Source organism: Panthera onca, chromosome A1 (genome assembly GCF_046562875.1).
Source record: "Panthera onca isolate mPanOnc1 chromosome A1, mPanOnc1 haplotype 2, whole genome shotgun sequence".
In the NCBI taxonomy this organism is placed as follows: Eukaryota; Metazoa; Chordata; class Mammalia; order Carnivora; family Felidae; genus Panthera; species Panthera onca.
The window spans coordinates 239,815,950-239,829,170 of NC_138339.1; the positions used below are offsets into that span (position 1 = coordinate 239,815,950).

Sequence of the window (13,221 nt, forward strand, 5' to 3'; positions counted from 1 at the left end):
GTTAGCATGTCAGAATTTATAAGGGAGATTTGAAAATTGAAGTCTCAAACAGTAAGACTGTCATAATTACCATGTTAGTGGCTAGATGCTGCACTTCTCATCTTTAACAGTTAAGGCAAATCCAAAAGTAAAAATACAAATTATTAATCCCTTATTCCCCAAAAATGTCATGATCAAAAAAAAAAAATCCATGTATTTTACTGTGGTGCTGAAATGGACCAGCTTTTCAGTAACAAGAATCTGCTATAACTAATACCTGGAATAGTTTGGATATGCTGAATATCCAGTCCACATTTTACCAGGTTTTAGTGATGAGGAAAGACAACTTGGTTTGATTTATTGATGATAGTATTATGTGATCATAAAATAGTATTTTCCATATGACTTCATCAGAAATCCATTCTATAAAATACTCTAGCTCTTTTGCTAGTCAGTAGTGTCCATCACTAGCCGGAAGTTTTATGAGAAGAGACAAATTTGTTTTTTGTAAAGTTTAAAAAAAAAAAACAGTCTAAAGAAAGATTTGGGATTTGCATTTTCTAAATAACGTGATAAAACATTTCTTTATGATGCTGTGTGATGTTTTTCTTGTAACAGTTTCATTCAAAGTTACGTTTTGAGACATATCTATTAGGTTACATCTGGGCAGTTGATTTGCTGCTTAATGGCATTTGTCTCCCGTAAGCTTTTCTTTATTTCTAGCTTTTATAGGTGCTTTCACTGGTATTTTGTATTACTAAGTGGAATTTTAAGCACATTTTAATAAAATTGCTTTTAAAAGTATAAAAAGGGTGCTTTTTAAAGATTTAGACATTGCTACAGTTGTCTCAGAATGTGTTTTATGATTGCTACATTTAACACTGATTTGATAATTGAAAAGATCATTAAATAATAGTGCAAATTTCCATCACAGTATGTTGAGTAATTTCACCTAGAGATTTCATTGAAGTTACTTCTATGTAACTACTGGTAGTAAATGAAGTTTCTTAGAGGCAGTTGAATTTTACTGAAATTTAAAACATTTTGTAATTTGCATGACCTTTGTATCACTATTAACCTTAGCATTTTGTTTCAGAATTTGGCAACTGTGTAAGAACACTTTTATTTAGATTTCCAAATAAAGGAAGCAGTGCTATGTTGAATTTTTAATAATTGTGTGCTGGGAGACTTTCATGGCCTGTATAGGTCATATCTTGGGTAAAACGATGCTTGGATATTTGAATAAAAACGCAAGCGTGTATTACAGTATTTCTAAAATGAAAACTGTCTATAACTTTAAGCTTAGTGCCCACAGCTGTTTGTGTTGGATGTTTGAAAACATTTGCATATAAAAGGATTAACGGTCATTTCTGTTTTAAGACTTCAGTGAAATAGTGGGTCCTGGTGGTTATTAATGCTAGATTTTTCTTTTTTGGAATCTAGCCATTGATCTGTTGAACTAAGAACATTAAAAACATCTGTGGTAGATTTTATGTAATCTGACAGTATAATCTAGCAGTATAAACTGAATGCTCTAAGCACTGTGGCATATCGAACCTGGGAGACCGAAGTTCTTTTCAGGTTTATTAAGTAAGTGATGTTGGAAAATTTTAAATTTTTTTTAATGGAAAGTGATGTCCCAATTTATTCTTTTCTTTCTGATTTTAGATGGGAAATGTAAAGTCATAAGATCGATAGGTTGACTGTGACAACTATGCTTACTTACAGAGAGAACAGGAAATGAGAATGGGTGATATGGGTCCCCGTGGAGCAATAAACATGGGAGGTAGGGATCTGAAGCAAAAGTCTTCTGTAACTTGTAATTCTTTGGGGAACTGTACATGCTGTTTGTGGTATCTACATATCAGTAACAGTCTAAAATTTGGAACCAACATTTGTAACAGTGAAATCTCATATATTTAGTAAGTTGAAAAAAATAGAAGTACATTAAAAACAGTGTGCCTAAAAACACCATTTTCATTTTGTTTACTTGACGGCTAAGGGTATATTATATTTTAATAGATTTAATGAAAGAAACCTGTAACCAGGTTTTGATACAACCTGAAACTTGTTCAGTCATTGCATGGTGTAATGCAGCTATGTTGTTGCATTTTTTAAAAATCAAACTTCATGCTTTCAAATTGGCTTTTTTACCTTAGAAATTGATAGTTCCTGACTTTGTAGTTTCTTTAAACTTTTTGAGACTATTTTATAAATTTCTATTGGTAAGGTAACCTTTTGTGTAACTTTGGAGTTATTTTTTATTCATTTTACTGAATGTTTAACTTATTTTGCCGTAACCTAACGTATTGTGCACAGAAGTACATTGTTTGGAGGCATCTGTGACATGTCAAGGAAATGAGATGTGTCTTACACATCTAGGCTAATGTATAACTTTAGAGTTGATGTAAAGGTTTTATGAAAGTGCCTACATTAACATCTCTCCTAGTGAGGGATACTGTATCAAGTGAACAAGGTGAAGGGAAAGTAAGTGTGGGATGTTTTTGTAGGTCTTTTTAAGTTTGAAATGTTATACGCTTAAAAGTTAGATAAACTTTTTATATATTCATTTCATATTGTCCCATAGAAGCTGTCATGAAATTAAAGTCTTTACATAACATAATGTGAAGGTTAATTACTGTAGCATTCTAATATGCATAATATATACACCCACTGAGAAAATTCTGATTGTACTTAGAATATGTGGTGTAGAGAGTAAAAAAACCTTAAAGCATCTAATATCTGGAATTAGCTTTTTCTGTGATCAACTTTTTCCCCCTACTTCTCATGCCTGTTTCTTTGCTGCTTGTAGTCAGATCATCTAAAATTGTATATTGCTGTTTACTTGGTCACTTTTCTTACCTGCCAGTAAAAAGTTACTTAGCATTTCTGGTATACAAAGGAAGCATGAAACATGGCCCTTACTCATAAAGATCTTAATTGTGATGTTAGTTGCGATGGAAACATGAAATAATTAGTGAACAAAGAATACAGAAGTTCTTCAGGCTTCGTTCTAGTACATAAATTCTAGAGGCACAGTTGAATATATAGTAATGTACAAGAAGTTCAATTTTAAGTCTTTTTCAAAGTAAACCATAGAAGGTGTGTAATACAATCCAGGTGCTTTTAAGAGTTGTAAGTGTGAGGTTATGGACTGTAGGTACCTTGAAATACCATTATAATTATTAGGTTGCTGTGAACATCAGAAACGAATGAATTATTTCTGATGTGCAGAGGCCTTGAAAACATTCTGACTGCTTGATTAGCAACTTTATCAGAAGAATAATGAGAATATACTTTTAGATTCCTTATTAAGAATTTAAGAGAATTAAAAATTTTTAGGGCATTTTATTTTACCAGAGAACCATATTACAATTGATCACTTTCTCAACTCTCCTAAAATCCAGTCCATTTAATTTCCTCCTTTTTACATTTTATTCAATCTGAGGCTTTATCCTAATGGTTTACTTATGAGTCATTATCATTCAGTTGAATGTCACTGTCAAATCAGTAAATTGTCATGTCCTACCAAGTTATGTTGATGGAATGTGGAAATAGACTTTCTGGTGTATCACCAGTTTATCTACCAAGGAAATCACAGATTATAAAACTGCTTTTCAGGGGACCAGATAATTCTAACATTTCTTAGATCTTTAAATTTAGTTTAATATAGCTGTGTGGTAGAAAGCTTAATTACTAGAAATAATACTCTAATTATTGATAGTTGAAAATGTTATTTTTGATTTTTTTATTGTGCCCATAGTTGTATAGCTATATTTGAATCTTATAACAGTTAACATTTTATTAAAAAGAGAAGTAAACCTAACCCTTGATGTGTTCTTTTAGGGAAAGTTAAGATTCCTTACAGATAATGTCTCCATTCTTCCTCATTTCCATGTGAGAGATGTTGTGGAAATATTTTTTTAAATTAAATTTTATTTTATTAAAAAATTTTTTAAGGTTTACTCATTTTTCAGAGACAGAGAGTGGGGGAGAGGGGCAGAGAGAGAGGGGGACACAGAATCCGAAGCAGGCTCCAGGCTCTGAGCTGTCAGCACAGAGCCCAACGCGGGGCTCAAACTCAGACTGTGAGATCATGACCTGAGCTGAAGTGGATGCTTAACTGACTGAGCCACCCAGGTGGCCCAAGATGTGGGATTCTCGTAAAAATTTTTATTTATTGCTCTGCTGAGGGAATAGAAATATTCTTGGATAGGTAGTGTAGATTTATCATCAGGAACATTTTGGGATTAAGGAAATAATCTTCCCTATGCAGTGGCTGGGTTCCTGGGGATTGAGTTGAGAAAGAGTCAGTAGCATATATTGCCAGGGACTGGTAGGGAGTAAGAATTTTTTCTCACAGCTGCTCCCTAGGCTCAGTCATCTGTAGAATTCAGCTGCATTAAGATACTGTGTAGAGTTGTGGGTTGAATGAAAATGTCAACTCTGGTTACATTGTGTTTTTGAGAAATTGAATTCTGAGTGTCATAAAATTGACCTATCAAACAAAGTACTAGAAGAAAACTCTTAAGTTAGAGTCAGTCTTTGTTACGAATTTTTGATGAAAAAACGTATGAGTACTTTAAAAATAACAAAATTCAAAGTAGATACCTAAAAATGTTGTATTTGAAACCATTATAAATATAGTGTTACACCACTATTGCAATTAACATGAGGCCAGGTGGATATCTTTTTGATGAAAAAATTTGAAGTATATCTAGTTGTCCCCATTTCCAGAATTTTAGCATGTCAAAAAAATTTCAAATAGCTGTTAATATTTATATTTGGTTACAGTTGCTTTTTAAAAATAAGCTTTGTCATGATGAGCCTTTTTTTTTTTTTTTTTTTTTTTTTTTGGTTTAGATTGCCTATTTCTACATAAAGTTAAAAAACAGTACCTCCTATAGTTTTGGGATATATTCAGTAACTTACATAAAAGTCAAGAGGTTAGTTTTAGTGAACTTTATATATTTATTCGTAGTTTCCAAAGTGCTAATCCTTTGCTGTTAATGTAAACTGGTAGAGTATAGTCACCATTGTAAGGGAGTAGTTGGTTAAAAAGCAGACTATAGCAAGTAATACTCACATTTTAAAAAAATCTTTCAAGCTTTGACAGTCGCAGATATCCTGAAATAATTAATAGTTGTTTCACTTGTTTTGTGTACATTTGATTTGGGGATGAAAATTCTATAGTGTAGGTAATGCACTGTTACAGAGTAGATAATTGAGCATCCATTCTCGAAGAAGGAAAATGATTTTGGTAATAGTCTTGCTATATAGTTTGCATAAGTATTGTTAAATTTTTAATGTTTACTAAACTAAGATAGGACAGCTCTAAGTATAGATTGTTTTGCGTAGATGCATTTAGCCCAGCACCTGCTGGTAACCAAGGTCCTCCTCCAATGATGGGTATGAATATGAACAACAGAGGAACTATACCTGGCCCACCAATGGGTCCTGGTCCTGCCATGGGACCAGAAGGAGCTGCAAATATGGGAACTCCAATGATGCCAGATAATGGAGCAGTGGTAATGTATCATAAACATTATTTTGATTATATTCAGTAATATATACTTTTCTGCCCCAAAGGTAACTTCACACTTAACATAATTTGGCATCATTTATTTTGGCGGTAAAGATCAATATCCACTGAAGAAAAAGTAATTTTGTGCAGTTACATGTTGACTTACGTGAAAGGCAATTTTTAAGTATCACAAGAATTAGGATTACCAATCATGGTATGCTTTTGTACTTAAGTATATGACCAATATACATTTTAATTATAGTTATTTTTATATTGCTTTTAGTTTGTATCCACCTCTTACCAGTATTCAATGTAAAGGTCAAGATTTTAAGATTGTGTTCTTTTTCCTGTGTGTAGACTCCTTACCTTTGGTGGGGAATAAAACTCCAGTATGTGTGAAAACACAGTTTTCTGTAAATATTTTTTAATAACAAGATTACTTATGATTCATTTCAGAGAATTTAACTGTAAAATAAGGTACTTTAAGGTTGTAAAATATATTTTAAATTACATTTTGCAGTCTTACAGGATTACTAATTATATTTGTTATAAAACTTAAAGTATACAGTTTTATGTGTTGGTTTGAGAGTGTGAAGATATCTTTGTGTGGGTTAAGTAATTATAAAAGCAAAATTTTTCAATAATAGTTCTTATTTTGAGTATCAGTAGCAAGACTAATAACTTCTCATTTCCTTTAAAGTCTGTCACTATTTAAATGAGGTTTTCTATTGGCAAAACATTGTTTCATTTGGTTTTTGTTAATGGTTGTTCTAAATAGCATTTAAAGGAAAATTGGTAATGAGTGTATACTTTGAAAGGCAGTTTTATTTTGGAACTACCACAACATGTGTTAAGGCGCCATTGCTGCTAAGAAAGAAAAAGCACTGCCAGTTAAATTCAGAAATGCCATTGACTGTAAATCCATACTGATTTCAGAGATATTAAAAGTGAATGTGTGTCTTAGGATTGACGGATACAGTGTTTCATCATTTTTAAATTTATTTACTTTAAATGCAAATCTTTAAACATTTTGGAAAAATTGGACATGGTAACAGTTTTTTATTTTAATGAGTGTATAGAGAGATAGAAAAGCAGTGCCATAATATCTACTGTGATCAGATGGCGCATAATTAGTATATTTGTTTCCTTCTCTGGAGGCTTTATTTTACAGTAAAATGTCTGAAAGCTAGTAAAAACTTTGCTTCGGTTAAGTTTTTGTGTGGCTTATAATCATCAGTAGTAACTTAAAGTAGTATTAACTGGCCCGTTTTTCCACCCTTCCCTCTGAAATTGTAACTGTTATTTAAATATCACCCTTGATTTTTTTCACAGTGACATTTTACTACTGCATGTAGGGAGTTCTGTTCAATCTTTGAGATTAACATATGTGGTTATTCTTGTAAAGTTTTCCAAAGCAAAGAATTCAGATATTTAATTGTGCTATTAGTAGTACATGTTAATAAGTTGTCAGTTTTTAAGAAAACCATATTTTCCCATTGATAGTCTTTCCAGAAAAACACATCAAAAGTTTTAATATTGAAATAATAATTCTGTGTGTGTTTGTACTAGTACTTTCTATGTTCAAAGCACTGCTGTTGAAATTTTTAGGATGTTTATACCTTTTCAGTGTGATGCTGCTCCCCAGTTTTATTTCTTTGATTTTCAAAAAAAGTATTTTTTTTGCACAGCACAGTTGTATGCAGTATAAACTTATTTTTTTATTAAAAAGATCAGAACAATATTGTAATACTGATTAGGTTTAAAATGGCATTCCCTTCTTAAAATCAATTCTTTTTTCATGAAATTGGGGCATAGCATTAGCAATATGTAACTCTTCAGATGCTTTATTTAATTTTTTTTTTTTTTTTTTTTTTTACGTAGTAACTAATTAAATTGCTCCTTTCTTCCTTCTATGTGTGATCCTGATTCTGCTGGACTTTCTGCTGAACTTCATGACACCACCACTTGGGATTTTGCCAATTTTTCTTGTCACTTAATATTTGGCGTGTTCCAAATGGACTTCATGTTTATTATGTGGTATTATAGCATAATGATAGATTTCCGCAAGGACCGCCATCTCAGATGGGATCACCTATGGGGAGTAGAACAGGTTCTGAAACCCCTCAAGCACCAATGAGTGGTGTAGGTCCTGTTAGTGGTGGTCCTGGTGGTTTTGGTAGAGGAAGCCAAGGGGGCAACTTTGAAGGCCCTAATAAGCGTCGTAGATATTAAACGTTCTTTCATTCCTGGCTACTTAGAGAAAAAAAAACCTCCGTGGTATGCCTTTACACTTTTACCTGTTACCTGGAAGAAATGGTTTTATTGTTAATGTATGTAGACTTTAAAGTTTTTCTTTTGTAAAACTTGAGGTTTTTGTATTTTTCTTTATTCATACATAAGCTTTGTAGATTAGAATGGTGATGATGATGCTCATCATTGTGAATGTTAAAATGTGTTTGTGACTTTAGCTAAATATAAATATGCCATAGAACTGTGAAGTCTATGTAGTTACTTAATCTCAATAAAGAAATCATTTTGGATAATTTACAAATGTTATTAGTATTCTCTCATAGTTTTACTAAACTTTGCTGTAACAATAGTACTTTGGTTGCTTTAATTAATTCCAGCCACTTAAAAATGAAAATGATTTTCTGCTTTTTAGTTTGTGCAAGTAGCACTGAAGGTAGAAGCTTAGTGAAAGCTAATGTCAATAAGGGGTGGATAGAATAGTATATCGGGGAGGGGTGGGGATGGGAGTTCACATTTGTATAAACCATTGATGTTCTTTCTGTGAAATCAGAGTTGCTGTCTACATTTCATATAGATTCTAAATATTCAAATATTCTGAGAAGGAATATTAAGGATATCTTTGTCCTGTGCTGATTTTTTTCAAATAAATCTTTTGAATCTTGGAAAAAAAACCACTGTTTGGAGGCAAATCTCTTTTGCTTATAAAATAATGTCTGTTTTTCATCTAATCTGCTATTATTTGGTGTCAGTATCTAGATCTTACCCTTTAAATTTCCTTACAATCATGTTAGGTTGGATGTTCCATGAAGATTTGGTGTGATTTAGAAGAAATTAGGCATTTCTTGAGAATGTTGTTTTATAGAAGTACTAAAGGTGGATTAACTCTGCAGTGTTGTAAATATCTTCCCATAGTTGGGTAAGTCTCTCCAGTAAAACTTGTCTGACAGGCTAGTTGTGTTTGTTTCCAAGGGAAACAGTTCAAGTGGTGATTGGGGAAAAAAAACAAAAAAACGAAAAGGAAAACAGGAAATTGAGAATGTGGCTAATAAGGTCATTGGAATCGGGTTAGAGCCCTGAAGTTTGATTTTCAGTATTAGGGAAAAACTGATTTAATCACATTATAATTGTTATTCTAAAACAAAGTCCTTGCTATATTTAAAATTTTGTATGTTAGCCATGTCTAATTTAAAATTACATTTACGGAATTTTATATTCACCTTAAACCACAAATCGAATGCATCAGCCATTGATCATAACATAGTTATTTCTCATATAACATTTCAGTGTGTTACTGTATCATACTTTTAGCATTTTCATGAAGAATAATGTGATATTTTGAAATGAATAGTATGTAAATATTAATTCATTTTTGCATGGTGTATGTTTATGCTGGAAGGCATACTTTGGAAAGAAATAAATTTGGTTAATTTAAAATCATGCACAGAAGCAGTTAGGTATAAAGCAAAACTGAGATGCATTCCTTTGTAACAGTGAAAATTTTCTTGTGTACTATTTCACGGTCTATTTTTTAGACACAGCAGTATGGATGGAATTTTCTAAAATTTGTGGTATTCATAGGCTTTTGTTTTTGGCAAATCTTTAAAAACATGATTTGGAGATTATAAAATAATAGTCAAAGACTGTTCTCATCACATTTTCCATGTACATGAGTTGGCAGGGAGTGGAATTATTTTATTAATTAAGTACAGTGTAGGGCGTTTTAACATTATAATTTTTAAATGATATCTATAGCACCTAAATACACTTTTCCAGTCACCTGTATTTTTATTCATACAATTTTTAGGTAATTTCTAGCACTGTATTTTGCTTCAAAGCTTAATTAAGAGTGGAAAAAGCTTGATCCTTTGATGTTAATACCAAGCTGTTTTTGGCCAAGGTTGTGAAATTCTGTAACATTGATTCAAGAACATTTGAAAGCCAGTGCACAAGGAGATGTCCTAATCTTCTGAACATTCTAGTGTCCGGCTCAACTCTGGCTCCAAGAATTGAGTTCTACACAGCTTTTTCCTTGCATCAAGAAAATCTTTGTTCCAGTGCTTACCAAGTTTACCCTGGGAACAGTCAGCTTCTGAGTGACAGTCAAGTGGAGCATCTGGGAACTTCTAGTTATTCAGTTTTTAGTGTTTTTGTATAAACAACTTTGTGGCTGGTTCAGTCAATATTTTTTTCTGGTCAATTAGCATACATACCAGGAAAGATATTTAAATGTCATTTTCTTAAAAGCAGTAGATATAAAAATAAATAATAGTATTAGCTTTTTAAAATAAGTGTGAATTTGTCATGTTACCATAATTCTGTGCATAAAAAGGTAATTTGAAACATCTTAGAATTATAATAATATCACAATATTGTGTTTCTTTTTGTGTCATGATTTGAAACACTCAGTTTGAAGTCTGTAGGATTTAGATCTCATGGCAATTAATATGTAATTTGCACAAAATAAAGGAATACCCATTTTCCTAATTATTTTGTCAGAATTTCCCCATTTTTGTTTTTAAAATAAACAAACTTGGACAGATCTAGTTTTTAAAGAACTTTCGGTTCACCCATATTTCATAAAGCTCAATTTGTTATTCCTTGAATTTTTGAGTTTTTCTATTTAAAATGAGTACCGATCATTCAATGAAAGAGATTAAATAATTTCTTTTTAACCCTATAGTATCAGTAATATTGGGGAAAAAGTAACCTGGTTTCACCAGAATTGCCATTTAATAGAAATAGAAATATCAATAAGGACAGTAATGAAATGTTGATCTTGTTTCTCAAATACTAATTGAAATTACATCTTTACATTTTATGCAAACACATACTTTGAACATTTCAGTAACTTGGTGTTTATATTTGAAGTCTGTAGTAATTTGCTGAATATCAGCGTGAGTGATTAATAGTCACTAAGTACTATTTGGGGATTTGGTTGATAATTACAACCTAGATTCTGAATGAGAAAAAGATACATGGTGTGATTGAAAGAAAATGCCTTGTGAGAGAATGTGATCAAATTTATGTTTAAGCTTTTTAAAAAAGGTTTGAAATGGAACTAGTCAAAAATCAAAGGAATACATTATTTTGCAGAAGTAAAGGAAAATTTCTGGGGAATGTTGTGGTATTTAAATGTTCTGTGTGTGCTGTTGTGTTATAATGTCTAATAATATGTTAAAATAAATTCCTGAAATATGAAAGGGTAGTAATGATGTAAAAACTCAGACTTAATACTTTCAAGAATAAGATGGTGAACACCCACATATCTAACTCCTAGATTAGACAGTTGTATTTTTCTGTGCTTGCTTCATAGATAGTTGTACACATGAACTTATTTAGTGGGGAGAGGTGGGAACTACTTCAAAGTAAGTAACAAGTCCATCAAAGTTGTATAGACCCATGTGGGTTTATTTCATCCTAAAGAAAGCATGATTAAATAAATTGAGAGTAGTTTTATTTTGTTTATTTTAAAGTTTATTAATTTATTTTGAGAGAGACGCAGCAGGGGCAGAGAGAGAGGGAGAGAGAATCCCAAGTAGGCTTCGCGCCGTCAATGCAGAGCCCAGCACAGGGCTCGAACTCACGAACCTTGAGATCATGACTTGAGCCAAAACCAAGAGCCAGTCGCTTAACTGATGGAGCCACCCAGGCACCCTGAGAGTAGTTTTATATTTCACAAGAGCATTACATCCTTTCCTGCATCCTTCAGAACTAAGTTTCTCAAAATAGGAAACAATTTTAGTATGCTTACTTTACATAATTGTTTTTCACAGTTGTGTAAAATAAAGCATGCATAGCTTCCTGAGTGAATGTGGACAGGTAATTCATAGAATGTCGCTCTGGGGAAATCGCAAAGAATTTCATTATTTTTATAGTATCTAATCTTAAGTTTTTAAAAAAACAGTATCTGATTAAGATCTGTATTTTGCATTGTATGTTGTATTAGGTGGGGTTTTTTTTTTTGTTTTTTTGTTTTTTTTTTTGTCAAAAGCACTTCTAAGTGTAGAAAAAACAATTTGGAAGTTTCTTTTGTTTACTGGATTACTGAATAGCAGTATTGGTGATTGAAGTTTGAATCTTACATGACTGAATATTTAAAGGCCCAACCAGAACACTGTTATCTTGGGAATATTTCTTGACTTCTTGCCTTTTTCTATAAAATCACGTTTAGGTTATAAATATCTCCCAAGGTTTCCTTTTGGTTGAAACTTATTCTTTGATTATTTTTTTATTTACTTGGTAGAATCAGTGGTATGTACTTTGTTTTATGATGTATAGTTTTCCTTTTCAATAAGAGGATTTTATTTTCTAGATGGAGAATTTTCTAGATTTTCTAGATGGAGAATACTGCATTTCTTAAAGTGAGCTAGCCAGAATTCATAGTGCACGTTAAAAAAGTTACCTTTCAAGGATATTGTTTTATGGCTTGAATCACTGTTACCAGGACCAACTCTTCCTTCCTTTGCAACAAATACTAGGGTTCGTTGACTATGTTTATATAAAAACCCTAAGGTAGAATTACTGTTTGCTTTCTGAATTAAAGAAGTTGATTTTAAAAGATGGTATTGTGCTTGTACATGTACATAAAATTTCACTTCTGTCTTATACAGTATAATTCAAATTTCATGTAAGGTACGTCCGTCTTAAAGTTAAGACTAGTTAGTAGGATTAGATACAATTAAGAAGTGTATTTAGTTTGAATATATGATTTTTGAATTTTCAACTTTTTTTTTAAGTATAGTTAATAAGAAATGGTTTTTATTCATTAAAAATGAGGGCCCTGCATTGCATGAACAGTAACGTATAGACGTTAATTGAATAGTAATGTAATGGACCTTGTGTTTCTTAAATGCTCTGTGTAAGTGTGTTTTTGGTAATGTTCAAGACTTTGGAACTGATAGTGATATCTGTAATTTGTTTCTAGTTCTGAAATCATCATTTCAGATATTTAACGTAGGATATGTATGTATATGAGGTACTGTCAAAGCTTAAAGGAGTAGCCACAGTAATCCGTTACGTTTTGTGTTACATCCCTGCCTGGATCTCTAAGACATACTCTTCCTTGTTCCATCTTCATTATGCAAAATGTCAACTTAGCAGACTTTGGTGAATGCAAATGAGAGTTTGTGTATGTTTTGGGGTTTAGGAAACTATATAAATACAATCCTATTGCTATTTGCCATGTTTGGCCTACGAATTACATACATTTTAATTTTTGTATTCTTGTTGGAACAATTTATCTTCCACAGGTTATTTATATTGTTTTATTGTACATTTTGCCAGAATAAGTTTTTTCCTCAGGGTATTTTCAGATTATTAGATAACATTAATCAGTATCAAATATGATGCATTGCTTAGATTTACAAATGTCTGGTGTTCTTATGTAATGAGAAAAAGCAAACAATTTAACACATAGTGATTCTCTTTTAATTTGTGATCTTTTTAGAAGTGTTGGAGGTAGTAGTAAC

The 13,221-nt window shown here is 31.9% G+C and overlaps 1 protein-coding gene across 1 annotated transcript in view; it reads left to right on the forward strand.

Moving 5' to 3' along the window:
• Positions 1-8,727, forward strand: part of PSPC1 (paraspeckle component 1) — a 73,168-nt gene extending 64,441 nt beyond the window's left edge. The window contains exons 7-9 of the mRNA XM_060637597.3: positions 1,708-1,765; positions 5,338-5,507; positions 7,550-8,727. Coding sequence (XP_060493580.3) covers positions 1,708-1,765; positions 5,338-5,507; positions 7,550-7,735 — 414 coding nt within the window. The 3' untranslated portion in view covers positions 7,736-8,727. The remainder of the gene's footprint in view (positions 1-1,707; positions 1,766-5,337; positions 5,508-7,549) is intronic.
• Positions 8,728-13,221: the final 4,494 nt, after the last annotated feature.